The sequence below is a fragment of the Epinephelus lanceolatus genome, chromosome 14 (assembly GCF_041903045.1).
Source record: "Epinephelus lanceolatus isolate andai-2023 chromosome 14, ASM4190304v1, whole genome shotgun sequence".
Lineage (NCBI taxonomy): Eukaryota > Metazoa > Chordata > Actinopteri > Perciformes > Serranidae > Epinephelus > Epinephelus lanceolatus.
The window spans coordinates 32,749,759-32,774,523 of NC_135747.1; the positions used below are offsets into that span (position 1 = coordinate 32,749,759).

Sequence of the window (24,765 nt, forward strand, 5' to 3'; positions counted from 1 at the left end):
AGGTATGAGTGTGAGGAGTCGTTCACAACGCTCAACGTAGACATCAGAAACCACCAGAACCTGTTGGACTCCATGGAGCAGTATGTTAAAGGGGATCTGCTTGAGGGAGCCAACGCCTACCACTGTGAGAAGTGTAATAAGAAGGTGAGAATAATAAAGCACTCATCTGGTCGCCAGCCAGTGTTACAATGTGATACTCATTAAGTACTGTGAAAAAACAGGTGGTTTTAAAGTGGACATGGACTTTAACTTTTCATGATGAAGTAAATGTTGCTTACACAATATAATGGTTATAGAATAATGGCACAACCTGCATTTTCTCCAGCCAGAGAGGTAACCTGTGATGTTTGCTCTTCTCATCAGGTGGACACAGTGAAGCGCCTGCTGATAAAGAAGCTGCCGCCTGTCCTGGCCATTCAGCTGAAGCGCTTCGACTATGACTGGGAGAGGGAGTGTGCCATCAAGTTCAATGACTACTTTGAGTTCCCCAGGGAGCTCGACATGGAGCCGTACACGGTAGCTGGTGTGGCCAAGCTAGAGGGCGATGACGTCAACCCGGAGAATCAGGTGATCCAACAGAACGAGCCCTCTGAACCCACGCCTCCCGGCAGCTCCAAGTATCGTCTGGTGGGAGTGCTGGTCCACTCAGGCCAGGCCAGTGGCGGACACTACTATTCCTACATAATCCAGAGGAACGGGGGCGACGGTGAGAAGAACCGCTGGTATAAGTTTGACGATGGGGATGTGACTGAGTGCAAGATGGACGATGAGGAGGAGATGAAGAACCAGTGCTTTGGAGGGGAATACATGGGCGAGGTGTTCGATCATATGATGAAAAGGATGTCGTACCGGAGGCAGAAGCGCTGGTGGAACGCCTACATCCTATTCTATGAGCGTATGGACTCACTGGACAAGGACAGCGAGCTTGTCAAATACATCTCGGAGTTGACCATCTCCTCCACCAAGCCGCATCAGGTCAAGATGCCTGGTGTCATCGAGTGCAGCGTCCGCAAGCAGAACGTCCAATTCATGCACAACCGAATGCAATACAGCCTGGAATATTTCCAGTTCATTAAGAAACTTCTGACCTGTAACAGTGTCTATTTAAACCCTCCTCCAGGTATGCATCTTTCTTCTGTGTGCAGCTATATGGGGGTTTAAAAGCTTATTTTTACTGTATATTAAAAGATTAAAACTAAATTAATGTAGGTAGCCAGTTAACGGTTAAGTGTTCAGGGTTTAGAGGGATACATTGGCAGAAATGGAATATAATATAATAAGTATGCTTTCTTTTGTGTATAGTGACCTAAAAATAAGGATTGCTGTGTTTTCGTTACCTCAAAATGAGTCTATGATGTCCGCATAGGGAGCGGGTCCTCACCCACGGAGTTCAACATGTTAGGCCGCCGTGTTTTTACAGTAGTCAAGAACAGATAAACCAAACACTGGCTCTAGATAGGGCCATTTGCTTTTTTGTGTTGGCCACCGTAGTCAGCAGCCCCTCTGCAATGACCACTGTCGGAGAAACATTGAATTTTAACGTTGAACTGCTTGATTCCATCTTTTGACGGGTTTCTATCACCAGTTCTGTTTGTTTTGGGGAGAAAGAGACCTCTGTGGATAATTTAGCTCTGGTTAAAAACCTCTGAAATTAATGGATCTTAAGTTATCAGACAAAAAACGTGAACGCACATTACCAGGTGCTGGGCTAGCGGCCTGTCTGCGACATGCCAAACAGTGTAGGAGAAACACAGATTTGTAATGACAAACTGCTTTATTCAGTGTTTTATCGGTATAAAATGCTGGCTCTGTTTGTTTTGGAGAGGAAGAGGGGGAAGAGACCTCTGCAGGTAATTCGGCTCCTGGTAAAAACCTCTTGAACAATGAACACTGAAGGAATCCTTTTTTTAAACAAGGTGTTTATATTGATGATTTTATAAAGATGCACAGAGCATCAACAAACAAGCATAGAACCGACAAGGACCAAAAGACAACCCCACTAACTCAGGAACAAATATAGAAGCCAGAGCAGTGAAAGTAAATCCAATAATCAAGAATGAAAAATAAATAGAATAAATGAAAAAGAACAAAAAACACTGAAGGAATCCTAACTGTGAGTTCAAGCTTGGGACATGAAGAAGTGGTTGCATTCTGCAGTCCTCACTGCTATATGCCATTAAATCCTACACACGTCTTCTTTAACCTCAACTCAAACTGTGGGTGGGATGTTTTAGAAGCACACTTAAAACATAAAGTGCAACAAAAACGTACACAAAAGCTGCTTGTTGCAAAAGATATTGTGCTGGTGAATGCCCGTTGTGAACACAGTGTTGTTTTTTATGAACACGATCTAATTTTCCCACCTGTAGCTGTTTGACTTATTCTATTTAACCAGAATAGACCTATGGAAGTTGAAAACCTTATGAGTGTAAAATGTAACACTGGGGTCATTAACCACACAAGTAATTAGTGTCTATGTCTGGTGTTGTTCCACAATGTGGATAAATTTATCAAGGCAATACACTCAATAAGACATTTGTGTCACTACAAACATACAGTTCCTCCCTTGCGTGTACATTGTTGTGTGATTTGTTGCTGCACAGCATCACGTCACTCCTCCAGTCGTGACTCTGCATATCCAATACACCCAGAGGGCTTCTTTGATCCTTTGCACAATGATGAGGTCATCATCATATCTCCACTGTTGATTTCTGTGCTCCCCTATTTAAGATTTAGCAGCTGCCATTATGATTTTATCACAACTCTCTGGCTTGCTTGCTACAAAATATATATATTTAAAGTGAAGCCAATACACAGCATCCCTGTGAAAGGATTTGGTGGTCAGTAATGTTGAGCACGGGCTGCCGAGAAATGCTCTGCCTCTGTAATGCATTATTAATGGAGCCAGAGCCCCATAATGTTGCACAGGAAAATAAATGTTTGAGAGCAGTCATCAGTACGGTTGTTTGCAACCTAGTATCCAGTTGAGATGCTAATGAATCCCCTTTTTAAATTCTCCTCAGCAACAGCAGCAGCAAACTGATGTTTAAAAACAAACCTATTGTTTTAAGATAGATTTCGAAAGTCCACTTCCTGATCCAAAACACTGACCCAGTATGTTAGTCGAATGTATAATTTAATATGTCAGCGATTGGCTTCACATGAGCCCCTTTCCCACTGCACAAAAGATAGCTAACACCTGCTAACGTCTGGCTTTTTAGTGCAGTAGGAAAGGTTTTAATCAGCATTCACACCTGGGTCAAATGGCTCAGCAGTAGTAGTAGGTATTTATCACCTCGGGCTGGATGTACACGCTAATTTTAGCCCCTTAATCGGCAAGATGCAATAATGAGTCGCCACAAAATACTGTCCGTCTCTGCCCAAGCAGCGCTCTAACATTGATCCAAATTTGTCTCCACCGAGTTTGAAAGTGAGGCTGAATAAGTAACAGTTATTTTAAAATAAGTAACCACCATAAAGTTTTCATTGGTCTCGATGCTCCTCTATCTGTTCCCCGGCCTGTCCGTGACGTCGAATTTGACTCACCAGAAACACACACACACAGAAGGGTGCTCATCTGCTTGACTACTGCAGAGCCGTGTGCACAGCTCTGGTCTACTGGCAATAGGAAAGGATACTATACCTTATTTTTAGTGGGTTTGCCTGTGTTTAAAAAACCTGCGTACACATGCTAATTTGGGTGGAAAAGGGATATTCAAGATCAGTGGCCATTTTTCATAATGTCCTCTGAGCTTTAACACTGCCATCTCCCAGTTACTGTGTCAACTGCATTTTGTGTTTCACCTTATGCTGGACTGAACAAGGCTGAGCCATGATTCTCTGACATACAGCATCTTTAAAGTCACTGTTCATTATGTGATGTATATGTAGGACAGTCGTACAGTGTTCATTGTGTTGACTCTGTATGTAAGCACATTGGATTTGAAAAGAAATAATGACTGAGTGCAATTGAGGATTTTTTCATCTTTTAGGCATTGCAGCCCATTTTATTTGTAGTCCCCAAATTAGGGAACAAAAGTGTAAAAGAAAAATTGCTCTGTAACCTCATAGTGGTTGTTGTATTTCAAATCCAGTGTGCTGGAGTACAAAGGCAAAACAGGGGAAAGTGTGTCACTGCCTTACTGCATGCTCACTGCAATATACGTTATTGTATATTATCTGTATACTGAAGATCACCATGTTTAAGTAATTTGCTGTGTGTATGTGTGGGTCATCACCACTGATGTCAACTAATTGCGAAAAGGTGGCAGGATATGTGCTTCAGTAATATCATCCAACAATGAGTCAGTTGTTGCTTTTCACGTTGATCTCTGGTTATAGCTTCATAGGTTGTTGTCAGCTTATGTTAAAAGTAAATTACCAGGAAGATTTTCAGTCTGTTTTGTTAATGATCGCTCTCTCTCTATCAGGACAAGACCATCTTCTGCCAGAGGCAGAGGAGATTGCTATGATAAGTGCTCAGCTGGCTGCTAGGTTCCTCTTCAGCACAGGTTTTCACACCAAGAAAGTAGTACGGGGTCCTGCCAGCGACTGGTAAGCTCTGTCTGCCTTGTGTGCTTTTGGGGTTTTGTCTGTGTTTTCTCCCGTTTCTATAAATATTCTCCTTGCCCTTCCCTCCAGGTATGATGCCCTCTGCATCCTGCTGAGACACAGTAAGAATGTACGCTATTGGTTTGCACACAACGTCCTGTTTGCTTACCCCAACCGGTTCTCCGAGTACCTGCTTGAGTGCCCGAGCGCTGAGGTCCGTGGTGCATTTGCCAAGCTCATTGTCTTCATCGCTCACTTCTCCCTGCAAGACGGCCCATGCCCCTCCCCCACCGCCTCGCCTGGACCCTCGACTCAGGTTGGTGCCAGACTTCAGCTGAGCTCTGTGGAAAATGGGCTTTTTATTAGGACTCTCCGGGAGATACTTGAAATTGTTTGAGTCACAGGTTTCCTGGAAGATAATTAAAGCAGTTTGTATTGCAGATTATCACTGAGAGGTTTCTCATGGTGCACTTTTGATTGCTATAACTCTGCCGCGGTGTTTCTGTTGTTTTCCATGTTTGTGTATCAGGGCTGTGATAACCTCAGTCTAAGTGACCACCTGTTGAGAGCTGTACTCAACCTGCTCAGAAGAGAGGTTTCCGAACACGGCCGTCACCTGCAGCAGTACTTCAACCTCTTTGTCATGTATGCCAATCTGGGTAAGGAGCACGCGGCAATCACACTCCTGCCATATACATCTGTCCCTCAGGGAATTGCACAGCAAGGTCTATGCAAAATATAATAATAATTATACATTTGGGAGTAAAAACGCTGCTGTTTTTCCTTTCTCCGTCTTCACAGGCCTGGCAGAAAAGACCCAGCTGTTGAAGCTGAATGTCCCTGCCACCTTCATGTTGGTCGCCCTGGACGAGGGTCCCGGTCCTCCCATTAAGTACCAGTACGCTGAGCTGGGCAAGCTCTACACTGTGGTCTCCCAGCTGGTGCGCTGCTGTGACGTCTCCTCACGCATGCAGTCCTCCATCAATGGTGAGTCTCTTACTTTAAAGCCACACAAATTGTGAAGTGAGCTTGGGCAGTATGTAACATGAAGCAGTGTGGGGCATTTGTGGTGGGGAGAGATAGAGCCCAATGAGGATTTTCATCCTTGCTCAGGATATAGTGACTGACAAACAGCCACTCTGAGCCTCTGTGTTGTGTAGGCAGAGCTTGGAGCTGAGGGCTTTCATAGCAGAGGATGAAAGAAGAACACATACAGACTTCTAAATAATAACCACATGTACGTCAGATTACTCTAACTTTCTTCCCTCTACCCTCTCCAGGTAACCCACCCCTCCCCAACCCCTATGGTGACACCAATCTGACAGCCCCGGTGATGCCGGTGCAGCAGCTGGTGGCAGAGATCCTGTTTGTGAGGACCAGCTACGTGAAGAAGATCATTGAGGACTGCAGCAACTCTGAGGAGACGGTGAAGCTGCTTCGCTTCAGCTGCTGGGAGAACCCTCAGTTCTCCTCCACTGTGCTCAGTGAGCTGCTCTGGCAGGTAAGTGTCTCACAATTTTCAAGACCAACAGGATGTCATTTAGGTGTCCACAAGACTTATGATCATGTGTGATGTGCGTCTGCAGGTTGCGTACTCCTACACCTATGAGCTGAGGCCTTACCTGGACTTGCTGCTACAGATCCTGCTCATCGAGGACTCCTGGCAGACACACAGGTCAGACTGACTGCATGTAAACTGAGTGCTGCTCTTTCTAGAATGTGATCGGAGTTTAAATTCCTCCTTTTTTGTTGTTGTTTTTGTCGTCGTGTAGGATCCACAATGTGCTGAAGGGCATTCCCGATGACCGAGACGGGCTCTTTGACACCATCCAGCGCTCCAAGAACCACTACCAGAAACGAGCCTACCAGTGCATCAAGTGCATGGTGGCCCTCTTTAGCAACTGCTCCGTGGCTTACCAGATTCTGCAGGTACACTTTCAGACTCTCTTCTCTTGTCTTGTTAGTTACACATCACATCGATTTTAAAATGCCAGACAACAATGAGAAGGACTATTTTTGCCAGTTTTTGTCAGACCCAGTTACTTACTGTTGGTGGAGAGCCTTTATTTTCTGTAGTACATGTAATTTTATTTGCATTTTCTCAGGATGCACTGAAAGTCTGGGTCAGTACTCAGGTTTAGATAGCTGATAGCATCATTTTTGTTGTTGTTAAAACACTCTAATTAGGTGTTCATAAAACTTTGCCTCTTGTATTCACGGGTGCATTCACATATTCTAATCAGCATGCTATTTTTGTGCGTACAGAGTAATGGTGACCTGAAACGAAAGTGGACGTGGGCAGTGGAGTGGTTAGGGGATGAGCTGGAGAGGAGGCCTTACACAGGGAACCCCCAGTACACCTACAACAACTGGTCCCCTCCTGTTCAGAGCAATGAGACCTCCAACGGCTACTTCCTGGAGCGTTCGCACAGCGCACGTATGACACTCGCCAAGGCCTGTGAACTTTGTCCCGAGGAGGTAATGGCAATAACAATGTACCCTTCACACACACACATTTACATAACACATTAACCTCCTGTCTTATCTTATGGACTGTGCCTAAGGAGCCAAGCCATTAGTGTTTAAAGCTGTAGGACGCTGTATATGGGTGATGTACCGTGGAAAACATCTGTTCAGAACAGCTGTTCAAAATGTCAGGTTTTCTGATTGAGTCAAGCATCAGTGTGGAGGGGGGTCTTTCTGTTACGTGCATATATATTTAAATATTGGATTCACACCACAGTAAAATGTACCAACATGGCCATGGTTGCCATGGGAACATGTTAACAATGGTGTACAGTGGTGAAGGTAACAGAAAAACCCTACAGAAATACTGTATGACTGAGCCAAGGAGCTTAACATCCCACTGAACGGCATAACATAGCCAGCTTTTAACCTGCTGTGTGTATCTGTGTGATAATGCTAAAGGGATTAATTGAGTATTTCATAGACCAGAAAATGTATTATCAGTTTTAATGATTACTTTATCGTTTGTTGTTATAAAATGAATATGTTTCTTATTTTTAGCTGTTGCTTTTTTTCCTGACATTTAAGAGAATAAATGGTTTTATAGATCATTTAAAATCTGACATTTGATAGACTTTCGGTTAATTGGACTCATTTAGTGTTTCCAGCACGCCATTAAATGTTAAATGTCCACCCTGAGCCAATATCATGGACCTGCAGAGCTGGAGAGCCTCCAAAGACCCACAGTATTAGACGTATGCATGCGCAAGGTCCAGACCCACAGTTCCAGACGTGTGTCTGTGTGAATTCAAACCATAATTTCAGACGTACACATGTGCGAGCTCAAGAAAGAGAGGTAACTGTCAATAATTTTTAAATTTGTCCAATCATAGGTTGACAATCCCCTGTCAGTCGAAAACATAGGTTTTTAATTCAGCCAATCACTTCACAGTTGTTGGAGTAGTCCACATTTCAACTGCCTGGCTACGTTAGCGCTAGCTAGCCTCTTCTCATTAACTCCCTGACCATGATGCAATATAGGAACTTAAACCACTGCTCATTTTAGAAGGACCACAGCAAGAAAACTGTAGCTAATTAACTAATGAGCTATCCATTTACACTTCAAAATGTTGATTAAAAACATTAGCGTCAGTTGATGCTAGAGTAGATGGTCCAGAGGGACAAGTCTGTCTGTCAGGAGTGCAGGGGCGCAAAACCCCTGGGTTGTGGACACTGGAGGAAAGACGACAGACTCTGCCGTCCTCCTGCCCTCCCTCTGGTTCTTCCAGCAGAGGAACAGAGCACAGCCTTGGTCAGCAGGGTTTGCTGGATGCTGCTTAGGGTTTACAGCCAGGTGGCTTATCATTTTTTTCCCCTGGGGTTTCGTGCCCCTGTCCTCAGGACGAGCAGACTTGCCCCTCCGGACCATCCATTCTTCCATTACCGTTTACCCTGGTCAAAATATCAACAGTCGAAGTCAAAATGTCAACAACTTTTCAATTAGCCAGCTATGCTAACGTAGCTATGATAGTTAGCTAGCTACACTAGCTAACACTGGCAGCCAGATACAGATGTCTATAATCCATTGTCCATTTCATAATCTAAACAAAGAACATGTTTCCTTGCAGTGGTCCTTCTAAAATGAGCAGTGGTGAAAATTGGTAAGTTCTGCAGTGATCCATGATCAAGAAGTTGATAAGCAGACAGCAATAGCTAGCTTTGCTGCACTACCGAGTAGAAACGTTCTCTACTTCTACTTTAAACAAGCAACTGCAAACAATTTTAAAAATGTATGTAGCAATCTCCGTCTGTACAACATAAAGCTGTGGGTCTGGTACTTGTACATGCGCATGTCTAAAGCTGTTTCTCTCTGGCTCTGCAGGTCGATGCTTCTCCCCTAAGCTACAGCTATGACTATGTGTGCTATACTGAATATGTTTTTTGTCTTGATTCATGGCTGCAGTTCACAATGCATACAAATATCATATATTTGTTCTCACTTAAAATAAGTTACTTGTATTTTTATGTTGACGAAACCAGTCAAATGACACACTTCTCCTGTAATATTCCATACACAGCTCAAGTGTACTCAGGGAAGCCCAGGGAAGGTCAGTATTCCAGGCACCACAACATGAAGGAAGGAAATTAAAATTTTATATTAAAGATTCAGCAGAGAAACAATAAAAACAGTTGGGCATTGTATAGACTTCCAACACATAGAATTGCACAATTTTGAATTTCCTGTACCCACAATAGTCATCAGTGGCTGAGGCTAGAAGCATTGTGTCATGTTGAGTCCTCCATCATAGATTTTCCCATTTCGTCAACTCTGCCTCCATTTTCTTTTTGTACTCTTGATGCATTTACGTGATACAAATGTTACATAAATAGTTGAGCACAGGAGTTTAGAGTAAAGCTATACAAACTGCCAGAATGATAAATTAAGTCTGACTTATCAACAGTGTTATTATACTTGAGGTGTGTATTATTATTATTGTTCTGTTAACGTCTCAAATTATGTTCATGCTAGTAAAACAGACTGTGACCACAGTTAAACGACAACGTAAAGCCATCCTCCATCCTGTCGTTCACTTGTAAAGTAAAGTGAAAGGTGAACAGGCTGCCTGTGAGATGCCGTATAGTGTAACTGGCATAAGAAGTCTTGTTATGCAGCTGCACACAGTGAACAGATCTTTGTTCTCCTGCTGTCCTGTTGCCCAGTCCCAGTGATTCGCCAAAGCAACATCATTGGCATAGCCAGTCCTCCATCTCTTTTCGCCAGTTTTTGCTTCCTGTCCAACTCAAACTGTGATGCCACCTGCATTTAAAAAAACTCATAGCTCATCTGCACTGATCAGTCACAACATTAGAACCACTGACAGGTGAAGTCAGTAACATTGATCACCATTACAATGCAATCATCTGTTGGGAAACCTTTGGTCCTGGTATTCATGTGGATGGCATTTGACAAGCCACCAGTTGCAGATTAAGAACCCCCACTCATGGCACTGGCACTCCTTGATGGCAGTAGAGTCCTAGCAGGACAATGTTACACGGCATAAACTGCTCAGGAATGGCCAGAGGAATGTGACAAAGAGCTCAAAGTGTCGACCTGGCCTCCAAAATCCTCAGATCCCAGTCCACGCAAACATCCATGGGCCATGCTAGTACACCACCTGGATACAAAGGATCTACCGCCAGCGCCCTGGTGCCAGGCACCACAGGATACCTACCAAGGTCCATGGATTGGACTTCTCTCTGACATGTCGAGGTATTAGCACAGGACCTCTGGGGTACCAGCATGTCCCATAGATGTTGGATCAGGTTTGGTTCTGCGGAATTTAAAGGCCGCGTTGACACCTTGAGCGCTTTTGCCTTGTTCGGACTGCCAGCCCAAATCTGTTATATGGCATATCTAGATTGATTTTTAGGAAATCTGAACAGCAAAAAAAAGTAGGATTTTTGCAAATCTGATCCAAACCACATTTGGAGGTGGTTTGAATTTTGATTCCAATCACATTTCTTCTTGATCCATGCTACTACTAGCAGAGCGCTAAAGAGGACATCATGAGGAACAACAGTCTGTGGACCAACGCCAAAGTAAATTGTTTAGAGGGTGAAATGATGGACCTCTATTTCTCTCATGCTTCCACGTTGGAAAACCGTGTCACCAGCATTGTTGCATAGTTACTTGCGTTGCTGCATTACCATAGCCACGCAGATATGTTGGTGATGTCTGGACACACAGATCCAAACTGGATACTTGAAAGTAACAGTGCAGACAGTCTGTGTTCAGGTTTGAGAAACAAATCTGATTTGCTGGCAGTTTGAACGTAGCCTTTGTCTCGTTCCTTTGGCCATTTTTGAGCTCTTTTTGTCGTACGCCATGGCACATAGTCCTGCTGGGGGGCCACTGCCATAAGGGATGTACTTTGTCTTCAGTGGTGTTTGGGTGGGTGGTGCGTGTCAAATGGCATACACATGAATATCAGGAGCAAAGGTTTCCCATCAGAAGATTGCATTGTAACAAGATGATCAATGTCATTCACCTCACCTGTCAGTGGTTGTAATGTTCTGGCTGATCGGTGTATATTTTAGCATTAAGTAATAGTACTGCCCTTTAGGCAAGATTTTGTTCTCCATTATGCTATTGTTGCCAATATACTACAGGCTTTTTGTCATTTTGGTAGTTAGCTGTTAATGTTTGTCATCGGTTTCCCCCAAACATTAATTAAAAAACAGTGTTTTCACCGTTAGAAAATTAGGACACAATCTTACAAAACAACCTCTAACTCAAGGTTGTCAGTCATTTTTTTTTATTTGCATCCAGTCAGATGCAGTTTAAAATCTTGTAGACAGTTTTGATGGATAAAAGCTAGATTTAAAAAGACACAAGGATGGCCTTTGTGATGGCATCTGTTAATACACGAGCTTTACACACTACAAATATGAGTTGATAGCCTGAGAGGTTCTGTTGTTTTTCCACTTATGAGTCTACATCATGTTTAATATATATTTGCACATGCTAAACAGAAATGTAATTTACTCTCTGATGCACAATTTAATGATAAGACTGACATTTGTTGACAGCAAGAAAAACATTTAATAAGAAAGATAACACTTACCGCCAGCCTCGTCCTTTGAAAGTGGCTCACTGAAATAACCTCCGCAGCAGAGAGGTTCATGTGCGCCTCCTGTTAGCTGTTTTTCCAAAGATTAAGCAGGAGCTCTCCTGCTGAGAGGACGCTCTCAAGTGTAGAATCCACCCACACACACAATCAGCCCTCATTTAAACCTCATTTAATTGATAACATAACACAGTTGGAAATCTGACTTTCCCACACAACCCCAGTCGCTATGACACACAGAAACTCAGAAGCTTAAAATTATACCCACTGTTTTATTCAAATAAAGTAGCATTTCCTGCTGTGTCTGATTTATACTAATAAATTTTACTTTGAAAGGTGAAATTAATTTGTGATAACATTTATCTCATGTCTGCTAGGAGCCAGATGAACAGGAAGCACCTGACGATCAAGACTCTTCCCCACCTGAGGACACGTCTCTGTACCCACACTCTCCTGGAACCACACAGTTTCAGCAGGTAGCGTGTCAGTGTCTCGTATACCGGTTTACATCCTCATCACAGACGGTGACGTATAAAACACATCATGGTTTCTTTGATGGGAGACTTACATTTATCCTAGCAGAGCAGAGAGTAGTAACATGGAAGGTGGCGTCAGTTCTCGTAGCCAGTCTCGCATGAGTAAACAAGTTAAAGATTTTTTTACTTCAGCATCCCAAGTGTTATTTCGTGCTCACAAGTTTTGTAGTCAGTTTGTAGTCTTGCTCAGCCCGATCTATGTGCCAGCGCTGGAGAGGGGTCTGAACCCATCGCAAAATAAGACAAAATCCTTAAGATCTTCAAATCAGTCACAGTAGTCTTGGGCGTTGCAAAGCCCAGCATGCTGCTCTTGCTAAACAGTGTCAGGGGGAACTTGTTTTGGTGGAACATTTGCATGTGGGATGGCAAACGCTGGCATTAAAATGGCCATATTCCCACAAAAGAAAACGCCATATAAAAGACATTTTACTATGTAGGTTTAAAGCTCAGGGCTTGCTGCTGTTTCACTTACAGCACCAAAGTGAAGTCTGGAAAAAGGTCTGGCTATGGGAGACTAGTTACAAGTAGGAGCTGGGGTTTTGAAAATGGTAACATGCTGATAGCAGAAGGAATTCCATCTGGAATAAGGGACCAATGGCAGGTTGATACCCACAGTCTTCATCCTGTGAGTCAGACTTTTCAGTTTGTGATAAATCTTGGATAATTTTTCTTGACACATGAACCCGCCAAATTCTTTCACCACGTCTAAACATTAACAAATATACATCCAGTCCCATAAAAAATATTAAATGGTATAAATGTGGAAAAGGCAAGGAGGAGGAAAATTTATGGGGAAATATATATATTAAAAAAACTATCACATTACATACAACAATACAATAAAGGCCCAGCCACATCAAACCGACCTCAGAAGTAGTGGTGACGAAGGCCCCCTGCTTTGTCACCTCACGTTGCCGTGTTTCGACCGAAGAGTTGCTCATAACACACTGCAAAAACTTCAACCGACAGCCAGCCAGCATGTACGTTCTGTGCTCGCATGAGTGGAAATAACTCTCCACACCAGCAGACGACAGTAGTCTGTGGTCGTCATTTGAAAAGGGCAATCAGAAAACCGTCTTGAAGCTAGTTACCACATTAACAACACAACCCAATGCTGAAAGAACAGAGCATATTTACTGGCACCAGTGAACAATAACACAAACCATCATGAAATGTTTCTGCAAAAGACATCAATGGTTGAAGAAAATCAGTCTTACCTTGTGTAACAAGTTGGTTTTGATCTCACTCCCTCTTGACTTAAGCTGTTTGTTTACATTCCTCACTTCCATTTCTCCTCTCCTGCGCTGAGCTTAAGTGCCAATCAGAGTGATTTCATTGACTGAGGGCTCTGCGGTCGCTGAGTCAGCATGTTGAATCAGCAGGAAAAAGACCAACTAGTGCCAACGAGGGCCAACAGTGCATGACACACCGCAGCATCAAGGGCCACAAACGCTCACAGACAGCCCACTGTTGACTAACGGCCAACCATTGGCTTGGTGTGTTAGGGCCATGATAGAGATTAGTCCAGTTTGGAAGATAAAACAGTTTCCAGATTTTAACAAAACTTCTCTTACATCCTCTAGTGGTGGTTTATGTTTAGAGTTCAACATTTGCCATAGCTGTGTCTAACTGTTAATGACAGGGCTGCATAGTTTTTTATCTGGTCAGCTGTGATCTTTAAGTCCTTTGAGATCACTCACAGTATGGCTGTTGAAGGGTTAAGGTCATTAAAGGCTGACAGGGTTGTATGTTTCTGTTGTCTTCTTCACGTCCTGCTAAAAGTTCTGCACTCCAGCTTTAATATTTTCCAGTTAAACAGTTTGTTGTTTTCAAACCACTAATTTTTGTCCACTTTCTCCCCCTGAACAGAACAACCACCCCCATGGGCAGCCGTACACCGGGCCTGCTGCTCAGCACATGAACAACCCCCAGCGTCCTGGTCCTGCCTCCGCCCCGACTCCGGGCCCGACCCAGACCACCCCAACCCCAGGCCCTGGTCCCACTCCCGGCCCAGGCCCGCGAGCACAAGAGAACTGGGAGAGCACCGAGGAGGTCGCCCCAGCCCCCGCCCCCACCACCTCCACTACCCCAGCGCCCGCCCCGCCTAAGGAGTAACATCCCCTCCCCCTCTGCTGTGCCTCGAGCCTCCATCGTCCCGCTCTCCTTCCTCTCATCCTTCGGTCAACAGAGCTCCTCGTCGGGCGTCTCTCTCTTTCTCCCTCACTCTCTGGCCCCAGGGCAGGGCAGAGCCAGGCCTCCCATCCCCTCCCCAGGCCACCTCTCCCCCCCACGTCGGCCTGTGGGAGGCGCTCTTCCCTGGCCTGGGGCTGCCTGACCGTGTGACAGGGGCCTGCTGGCGATTGCAGAGGCGAGGGAGTGGACAAGAGTTCTACTAAAGAAAAACGAATTTACCCAGAGCTGACGATGCTGATGCGCTTGTCTACACGACGAAAAGGTGTACATAGTATGTTAATGTTTTTGACTGTTCAGATCCCCCAGTAGCATAACTCTGTGTGGTTTGCTGTTGGGAGATGTTGCAGATGTTATGAAAAACAAAATGGATATTATAAATAAGAAAAATGCCCAAAAAAAACTGTAAGAAGACAACAACTCCTCTTTGTTTTATCACCCATGCTCAGCAGTAAAGTTTGTTCTACCATCGGACGGTTACTGGTCATTCAACTGTAGAAGGACGCATTGTTATTATCATAATTATATTATTATTCTTAAGCTCCTTGGCAACCTTATGACCCATGCCAAATCAACTCACGAGCTGTGGTTGGTTTTAGTGTGAGATATGGAATGATTGGGTGGACTTTTACGGTGTTTGGTTGATGTGAAAAAGCAGTGATGCAACATTGTTCTGAAACTCATTGCCTTTCTTTTTTCTTTTCTTTTTTTTTTTTGTTTGTTCTGGTAATTAATTCAATCCTTTTTGAAGCTCTAGTTAATATGCTGTAACATTTAGCATGGCTTCTCACCAGAATAGTGTAGCCCAAGGGAAGACTTGTGATCATAACAACCTAAAGCTGTTCTTAATCCACATCTCCAGAGGGGTGTTGTTACCCTTAGGTTTTTTTTTTTGGTTTTTTTTTTGTTTCTGTTTTTTTTTTTTTTTTTTTTTTTTTTCTACTCATCTACCCTATCTACAATGAGGGCGATATTTTGAACCAATGTATGAATAAGTGGCTTTTCAATTGCACATTATAATCCTCCAACTTCAACATTTGGCAGTCCGTTTTTGGTGGGATAGACAGCTTAGCTTTCATCTTTAGGAATTCTGAAAAATGAAACACATATGCAACAGAATTGCTACACCGGGTTATCTGGTGTGTAATAGACTGTGCGGTTTGCTTCTGTCTCTCCAATAGAGCCTAGTCGTAGACAGACTTGTTGCCCATCGGCTTCCTTTCTGCCGTGGAGCCGGTCAGGTTCGGCGTCTCGGCTGTGTTTTCGGGATCCTGAGCAGCGGTAAGACCCCTCGACCTGTCGCTCCACGGAGAACAGGTTCCACAGCAGGGTTGTACCGTAAGAATAGCGGCTGGTTAGTCATGTTGCAACCTGAGCTAACTTGTAATTCTGTAGGAGTAAAAGGTAAACATCAGTAAATACTGTATTTAATTGGTAACTTGAATGCATGTATTTTTTTGAATTTTTTTTTCTTTCTTTTATTTTTTTTTGTCTAAAACATACCAAATACTCCTGCAAATGAAAATATTCTGCCCATCGTATTATATTTAAATATTTTGCTCTTATTTTATAGAATTTATTTTGTTGTATTTCACTAAAAATAGAATTTGATTTAAGAGGAACATTTTTGTCCTTGTGTTATTTTTAAAGAAGATATTGACTGTACAGAGTTCTGCGCCCTGTTTTTTGCCGACTTTTGTTTTGGCCATGGTGTGACGTTGAATTCTGGAGCTACAGTCGCGATGTGGACTTTCACTTTGTGAGGTTTTTTGTGCACAGAAATATAACAAAAAAAAAAGCATTGCGCCCTTAGCAAATAAAGAACATGGAATCTTGCCCGTGTCTCATTCTTACTTGTGGACAATAACCGGTAAACATCTGCTGCCGAGCGTCACCAGAGGTCATCCAGAAGGTACTCAACACCAGCTAGAGAAATGATGTCAGCTGATGTTTTGTAAGTTGTCAAGTCATGACAAATGTGATTTGTTGTTTTGACAGAAATGAGGTCACTGTCACAGGGACATTTGTGGTCTTGTGAGTCATGTGGGATCCCTTTGAAAAGGACACTACCGCAGTTCTAACCTCCTCACCCATGTTTTTCTGTCTCAGTGACGAATGAAGACAATATCTGACAACAGTCCAGAATGAATGGTGCACCGTCAACTTAAGTCCACTAAAGGAGTTTGTTTTTGCCACTGACAGGCTCAGATGGTTGTGTCTCACAACAGAAATGACCCTACAGAGAAATGAAACATATTTCCTGAACGGTACCTGTCACTGATCCGGCCCGTTTGTTATTGTGTGTATCCAGTTCTTCCTCAGGGAGAAGTCTCATTCTGAAATCTCATGGACTTTTCCACAACATGACCTCCAGCATGCACTGGGGCGGTTTGCAGACAAGTGTGAAGTGGTCAGGATTAGAGTCAGCACCTCCAAGTCTGAGGCCATGGTTCTCTGCCTGATTACAATGGATTGGCCCCTCTGGGTTGGGAGAGAGTTACTGTATGGAGCGTGAGATGGATCGGTGGTGTGGACCGTCGTGGTGAAGAGGGAGCTGAGCCAGAAAGCGATGCTGTCAATTCACTGGTCCATCTACGTCCCAACCCTCACCTATGGTCATGTGCTCTGGGTAGTGACTGAAAGAATGAGGTCGCAGATACAAGTGGCCGAAATGAGTTTCCTCCGTGGGGTGGCTGGGCTCAGCCTTAGAGATAGGGTAAGGAGCTTGGAGTAGAGCCGCTGCTCCTTCATGTCAAAAGGGGTCAGTTGAGGTGGTTCGGGCATCTGATCAGGATCCTCCTGGGCGCCTCCTGTTAGGGGTGTTCCGGGCACGTCCCACTGGTAGGCCCTTGGGCAGACCCAGAACATGCTGGAGGGATTATATATCTCATCTGGCCTGGGAACACCTTGGGGTCCCCCAGGAGGAGCTGGAAAGTGTTGCTGGGGAGAGGGATGTCTGGGGTGCTTTGCTTGGCCTGCTGTTCCCCCGTGACCCAGCCCCGGATAAGCACATGAAAATGGATGGATGGATTTCGTAGGTAACTCTAAGCTATACTGTCTTTACTCCAAGACAAAGCACTCTTCCCGGCACTCCTCTATCCAACTCTCACTAATGTTTCCACTGTTGACTTCCCTGCAACAAGTAACCTCGCGCAGTATTTCGTAACAAGACTTCTCCTTGAGCAGGACTTAGTTACACACGCTAACAAACAGACCGGGTCAGTAAAAAGGGAAGAAAAATGAATTTCTCTGTAGGGTCCTCTCCATGATTTTGACCTTTTGGAAGAACAATCTGAGCCAGTCGGTGGCAAAATCAAACTCTTATAGTGGACGCAAATTGTCGGAGCACAATTGCCCGTAGGGATTACATTGCAGCCTTTTTATTTCTCAAAACTGGACCAATTTCAAAAATGGCTGTGTCCATTGGTCACTTACACACATAGGAACATGGGAAAACAAGGTGTAGATTCAAAAATTCGTAGGTTTACCTTTAAAAGGTTACTTGCTGTGTACCACTCAGGCTATAAGATCAGTTTAACACTTACAGGCTGATTTACATGGGCACATTATAGAAATGCTCATTAATGTGGTTTGTCCTTTAAAAAAATAACACTGTACTTGTACTTGTTTATTAGGTACAGCTAACTAAAATGAATGCAGTCTAATTACAATAAATCCTTCATGAAGGTTATAACATTCAGTTTGTGTTGAGGTGCTGATTCACTGTATGCTGATTTTGGAGGATACAGTTTTGTGGTGCTGTTGAGCATTGATGCATTATGCCAGCATGTGTTTCTTTTATTTTGTCCACCCCAGTTATATCAATTCAACAGCAGCACAAAGTGCAAACAACACCCCTGTAACAGTTTCAACAAAACTAGGAACAACCTTCATGAAGGCTGCATTGCACAGCTGTTGCATTAGATTTACCTCTGTGCATAGGTATAGATTTTGGGGGGCATGCAGAAGACACAGTACCCTCAATATTGCAGCACCCCCGACCCCAGTAAGAACATGAAAGTAGGAGAGGTCTTTTACTTGCATGTTCTCCCTGTGTCACCATGGGTTTCCTCCAGGTGCTCCAGCTTCCTCCCACAGTCCAAAGACATGCAGGTTAACTGGTGACTCTAAATTGTCCGTAGGTGTGAATGTGAGTGTGAATGGTTGTCTGTCTCTATGTGTCAGCCCTGTGATAGTCTGGTGACCTGTCCAGGGTGTACCCCGCCTCTCACCCAGTGTCAGCTGGGATAGGCTCCAGCCCCCTGGCGACCAAGAAAATCAACAAGTTTGTGCATAAAAATCACCAATATGCAGCAAATTGAGTGTTTAATGCACAAAACTTTGTGGCATTGGACTCCTAAACCCACGTTTCATTGTTTACACCCCAATTTTGAAACAAAACCTACACACTTTACTGCACTGTGTATCTAATAACTGGCATTTCAGGTGTGTAATGTCATTTTCTAAGGACAAACCACATTAGTTAGCATATCTGTAAATGTACCTGTGTAAACCCGGCAACACGTCATATGAGATGAACCAGCTCACCAGGCAGAGAAGAAGCATGACAGGAACTGTGGGATCCAGTGTTGTTAGAGTCAGACACATGGCTACTATGAACTTAAAGTCAAGATATCTCGGCCTCTGCTGCTTTAACTTTGATTATTCTTCATTAACCCGTCTCTTTGATGTGACCCCAGCTTTATGAAGCTGACACACTAAACCAGGGGTTCCCAGACTGTTCAAACTTAAGCCCCACAAGAGCAATTTGGTGTTTCCCAGGACCCAAATTTAGCAAAAGACATCATGAACTGCCAAAACATCTATATTTATAAACTACTAATAGACCACAACTAACCATGAGTTTAAAATGTGTGTGAAATGTTCCCTTTGTCCACAATAAATTCCAATAATTCAGTAACTAAAATGCTAAATTTTATCTGTGTTCCCAACCTGAGGAGGATGGAGCACCCTTTGAGTGATGCCAAAAACATCACCAGTCCCTCCATGTCTTTAAAACTGAAAACAACTAATGAGGGAAAATCAATCTTGGGTTTACAGTAGCTCAAACCTCATGCCCACACAAAGGCTTTAATCTGATTAGGTCACAACAACATGTCATTTGAAGGGGTAAAGAGCTAAACCTCTGCATTATTAAATCAAACTGAGCATGTCACATCAGGGGTAAAACAGCTAAACCTTTTTTCCCAAACTGTCGTGATACATGAGCTCCCTCTAGTGTACATTAAAGTAAATTCAGCTACCAGGTTAATTACTGCAGTAAATGCTGCCTTTATATCCCTTTGTAATGTCTGGATTCAACTCAGTGATAATTTTAGATGATTTAGTGTGTTGTTTTCTGATATTAAAGCAGATAAAATATTTGAAACATTTTGTTAGTGGTGCACGATTATACGCAGTATAAGCAATGGTTCCAGCTGGTGGGTCGCAGTACAAAAGTGTGTCGCAGGTCCATTCTGAAAGGACCTCAAGTGGCTGACAAATGTGTCAAGTTTGCAAAAAAGTTTATTTTTAAGTTCAGTAATTTTCCTGCATAAAGCTTTTGTTGTGAAGTGCTGTTTCGGTGAGTGACTAACAGACAACTAACTCGACGACATGGTCAAACGCTAGTATGATGCTGGATATAATAAACTGAGTTGACCTTGAACTAATGACGAAGGAGAAATCTGGACCTTGTGGCTGGACCAGTTGGAAACCACTGCACTGCAGAACATCTACAGGTATCAGACACATTAATTTAAGATAATTTTTAACCAAATTTAAGACTCATTTTTTGGTCACATCTTTTCCTGTTCAACCACTGCAGGTAGTATATATGTGGTAAGATGCAGAGGTAAGTTTTATGTAGCAATATGGTTGTTATAGGTGAGCTTTTCCAACAGGTATGTATTGAGTAAAAAGATAGTATTAGGTCCAGTGGTAGGTTTGAAGGTGAAATGTGGACTTGACTCGTTTTGACAAGAAAAAGATAAATGAGTTTGACAATAAAGACCTCACAAACTAAGATAATAGCTCTGTACTTCTCAGGTGTCCAGGTAAGCTGTGACAGTGACTTAACTGGCTAAATGGAGTTTATTATTACTTTCAGAATTTCAACCTTTTGCGTTTCCTTCTGTGACTTGCCACAATATCCTCTGTGAAAATGGCCTGCTGTTTTTCATCTGCCTGATCATTTCACCACCCCAGTGTCTAAACACACTGTCTCACATTTGACCTTTTTGTTTGTGTGTGTGTGCCCAGAAATGAACTGAGAGAGCTGCTTCCTTTGGAACACATTTTTATTATCAAGACAGTCAGATTTAGTTCTCCTTCTCCTGTACGGTCTTTGTTCCACGCAGTCTGCCTGTACGACGGGCAGCGATAAGACCGACCTTGCGACCAGCAGGTGCATCCCTCCTGATTGTGGAGGGTTTGCCAATATGCTGATGGTTACCACCACCGAAGGGATGCTCAACGGGCTGCACAGAGAGAGAGAGGGAAGGAAAAAGTAAACAGGGTGTTAGTCTGATGGTAGTTGGATTTGTTGCTGCAGGTACATCCTCACATTAAATCAGAGAACAAGACCCAACTTCCTCCTCTCCTTTTCCTAATAAGCTGAACAGTTTGCCTTGTTTCTAGACAGAAATGTCTTATATACTTGGATGGCAGAATACTTCATCTTAGCTCCAGGGATCCAGCACCGAACAGGCTTCAACTTGGTGAGTCATTTTATTTTTAGACACTACAGTAACACAAAGTGCTTCATACTGACAGACATTATTGGTGTTTCTAAAACCTAGATTTCACAAAGTTTAAACCACATGATCTAATGACGACAATATTAAGTGGCCTGTCCCTCAAAATGCTTCCACATGTTGGTGCCTCCCCATGGGACAAAGTTGTTCCCGAAACAGACTGTTACAAAGACGAGCAGCAGCTTAGCTGCCTCACTGGAAACCCATACTGTCATCCCTGCCACCTCGAAGCTCTTTGTTCAGCACACTAGCTTCCCTTACTCTTCAGCAGACAGTCAATTATTTCAATTGATTATTATTAAACATTTCTCCAGGTTCTGCATGACCAACACGTACGACTGTTTAACCAGACCAACACACTACAACTTAAATCCCAGCAATATTTATTCACAACATAGCAGAATCTGTTTGGCGATTCATTATCTGTCTTAATTGCATTCAAACATGCACATAATAAATTCAATGCTCCATCTGATCTCTCACTACTGTCAGCTGTTCGTCATCCTGTGTTGACTTATTAGAAATATCACAGTATGTTGGTGTTGACTTACATTCATAGCCACACCACGGACACGTGGCCAGCAGTTCCTCTTGGCCTTGTACTTGTGGTAGGCACGACCAGCCTTCAGGATGGGCTTGTCAATACGACCACCTCCAGCAACCACACCTGTAACATGCATACACAGGGCAGAGCTGGTCAGAAAGTGCACTGGTGCAATCGCATTCAGTTCAAACACTAAATATGCAATACGGACGATGTTAGTTTAGAGTAAACATAAAGGTATCTTACCGACAACAGCTCTGTTGGCAGAGGCGATCACCTTCTTGGAGCCTGAGGGCAGCTTGACTCTGGACTTCTTGGTCTCAGGGTTGTGTGAGATGACCGTGGCGTAGTTTCCTGATGCGCGGGCCAGCTTGCCTCTGTCACCGGGCTTCTCCTCCAGGCAGCAGATGATGGTTCCCTCGGGCATTGTGCCGACGGGCAGGACATTGCCGATGTTCAGCTGAGCTGTGGGAGAAAAAGATGGTGAGGAACGCGCTTCACGATGAAACATCATACAACATGACCCAATTTAACCTGATTACAAGAACTGCATTTTAAAGAACCTGCTTTGTTAACATTATTCTGACAAGTGATGCAACTTCTCCTTGTAGTCTGAAAGATGTAGATGTAAGCGTGCTCGCAACACAACATCTTGTGGCAGCATACAAAGCCAATAGAAAGACGGAAAACATGCCCAAGATGCTCTAAAAATGAGGCTGACGTGCAACCAATCAAGCTCAAAAGGTTTCAACTTCATATCCTGATTAATCTCCAAATGTTAATATTTTTCAGCTCACAACTCTTCTGCATCTCTTAGACATAACCATCATTTCTTAACATGTGCTGGCAATGTTACATCAGTCCCTTTTATTTAAAATGACTACAATCTCACTAGATCAAATGGGAAACACTTCACACCATCATCGCACTTAAAATGTTCATTAATTTACAGAGTTAATGTCTCTGTGTCCCGGACTCAGGGCTAAATCATGAGTGACAGATTCCTTTTGAAGCTACAGTGGCGAGACTTTACTTACTTTAGATGAAGTGAAAATATTACACAATTATCTATATTAGCAGCTAAAATTAAATGTTTGCAACAAAGTGGCAGAGACAGGACAACGTGTCTTTAAAAAGTTACCACAACAGAAGGATAAAAACCCATTACTTGACCATGTGCAAGCATCTGTAATGATCCTGCATAACAGACATTTATTTCTAGACCAAAAACAATTATTTAAATGTGCGAATGAAAGTACATCCATGTCTATAAAAAGGACTTTATGGGAGTACTTGGTTGTGGGTAGAGTTAGGACATTAGACTGCAGTCACAACAATTAGTATGCTGTGTCCATCTACTCCATGCTACATCCTAGAGCAGGTGATCCCAACTAGTCGGGGGTGTCAAGTTTGTAATAAACACACTTTATTTCTATGTCGATTAATTTCCAGCACAGAGCTTTTGTTTTGAAGTGCTGTTTCCTCCTGACAGAGACCGCAAACTAGCTCAATGACATGGCCAAACACAAGTACAACACTGCATGTATTTAACTGTGTGGACCTCGAACTAATGACTAAGGATAAATCTGGACCCTGTGGCTGGACCAGTTGGGAACCACTGCCTTAAGAGTCTACTTATGGCCTCTTACCCTTCTTGCCGCAGTAGATGAACTGTCCGGTGTGGATGCCCTCAGCAGCGATGAAGAGCTCTGTCCTCTTCTTGAAGCGGTATGGGTCACGGAAGGCCACTTTGGCCAGGGGAGCACCACGGCCGGGGTCATGGATGATATCCTGAGAGAGGGATAGACCACCAGAGGAAAACAGTGTCATAATTTACCACATACTCAGCACACCAACTTCTACCTGATCTCCCAAGACTATGACAGTCTCCACTTACCTTCACAATCCCCTTGATGTAACCATGGCGTTCAGCGAAGTCAATGTGACGGAGTTTAGCGGCACCTTTTCTGTGCTTGACGTGGGCTTTGAACACGGAGCCCGCACCTTTTCTCTGTCCCCTGATCACACGTCCCATCGTGTCCTGAGACAAGACGAGAGAACAGCGTTATTTACCAGCTTGACATGTGAGTACAAACTTCACGGGCCTGTGGCTAATGCTAATGACTTATTACTGACTTTATTAATACAGTCACCTACTCAAATGTAAGGTAGCTTCAGCAGCAGTGTCAGGAATGAGCTAAAACAACTATTACCTTACACTGTCCTGACAAAATGCAAGTTAACAGCTAGCTTTAGCCTAGCAAGCTAACGTTAGCCACCGCAACTGTATGCTAATGTTACTGTTCGCAGTGGTTTGACAGTAGCACAACAACTTGTTGACAACTTACTGACAATTATAGACAACTTAAATGATTTCAATATTCTCCTAACGGCTCACACACAACATAAAACACACACACTCATCCTGTGTATGGCGGCTACCGGCCTTTTAGCCGCTACACACCGCTGTTACTACACCATGTCATCACTGAGCTACACACAACCACTAATTAAAGCTTCAAAACTAAACTCTGTCGTTAAAATACTCAGTCGGACATATTCTTTAACATTTAATACGCATTTAGAAATGTTTCTTTAAAGTGGATGAACTAATAAAATCATGATTTAGAACAGATTTTAGGACGAGAATCAGACAGGAGATGTCCTACCTAAACTCCGTTGACGGAAAGAGGAAGTAGTAGGGGGAAAGCGGAGGTTTTCTTCCGGAGAAATCAGCGCGGGGGGTGATGGGAGTTGGAGGCAGAGGACCATAACCGTCTGGGAAGTTAATCTAATCATTAACCAAGCATAATAAATCATCCATTTTGTCTTTTGCGTGCTTTTTCTTTTATGTATTTCTAATTCAAATAATTATAAATGCATGCAGATACTAGTGTGTTTTATTTTTTCTATTTTTTATAAAAATCATATAAATATATACATTTTTTAAAAAATTACATTTATTTTTTTATGCAATTATTTTATTTATTTTTTCTAGGTGGGCTAGCCAGCTCGCAAAAAGCACCAAGATTAAACTAATACACTATACAAGTCAAACCTAACACCTAACACACTCTCTTTTTTTTAAAAAAAAA

At 43.2% G+C, this 24,765-nt stretch overlaps 2 protein-coding genes across 6 annotated transcripts in view; one reads left to right on the top strand and one right to left on the bottom strand.

The window, feature by feature from the left end:
• The window catches only part of usp9 (ubiquitin specific peptidase 9), a 58,184-nt gene extending 41,977 nt beyond the window's left edge, over window positions 1-16,207 (top strand). For 3 of the 5 annotated variants that reach the window (XM_033616696.2, XM_033616699.2, XM_033616711.2), the window contains 13 exons: window positions 3-144; window positions 364-1,120; window positions 4,431-4,554; window positions 4,642-4,867; window positions 5,081-5,210; window positions 5,353-5,538; window positions 5,832-6,052; window positions 6,138-6,226; window positions 6,324-6,480; window positions 6,817-7,029; window positions 9,096-9,125; window positions 12,023-12,121; window positions 14,051-15,314. In XM_033616696.2, coding sequence (XP_033472587.1) covers window positions 3-144; window positions 364-1,120; window positions 4,431-4,554; window positions 4,642-4,867; window positions 5,081-5,210; window positions 5,353-5,538; window positions 5,832-6,052; window positions 6,138-6,226; window positions 6,324-6,480; window positions 6,817-7,029; window positions 9,096-9,125; window positions 12,023-12,121; window positions 14,051-14,296 — 2,620 coding nt within the window. In that variant the 3' untranslated portion in view covers window positions 14,297-15,314. Of the gene's footprint in view, window positions 1-2; window positions 145-363; window positions 1,121-4,430; window positions 4,555-4,641; window positions 4,868-5,080; window positions 5,211-5,352; window positions 5,539-5,831; window positions 6,053-6,137; window positions 6,227-6,323; window positions 6,481-6,816; window positions 7,030-9,095; window positions 9,126-12,022; window positions 12,122-14,050 lie in introns of all 5 variants that reach the window. The other 2 variants (XM_033616704.2, XM_033616718.2) reach the window with 2 other exon arrangements.
• Window positions 16,208-20,652: 4,445 nt separating this feature from the next.
• On the bottom strand, window positions 20,653-24,419 carry rpl8 (ribosomal protein L8). Its single transcript, XM_033613464.2, has 6 exons — window positions 24,340-24,419; window positions 23,568-23,711; window positions 23,320-23,461; window positions 21,917-22,135; window positions 21,678-21,793; window positions 20,653-20,850 (listed from the first exon to the last, which is right to left on the bottom strand). Exons 2-6 carry the CDS (start codon window positions 23,703-23,705, stop codon window positions 20,692-20,694), a joined length of 774 nt encoding a protein of 257 aa, XP_033469355.1. The 5' UTR covers window positions 23,706-23,711; window positions 24,340-24,419; the 3' UTR covers window positions 20,653-20,691.
• Window positions 24,420-24,765: the final 346 nt, after the last annotated feature.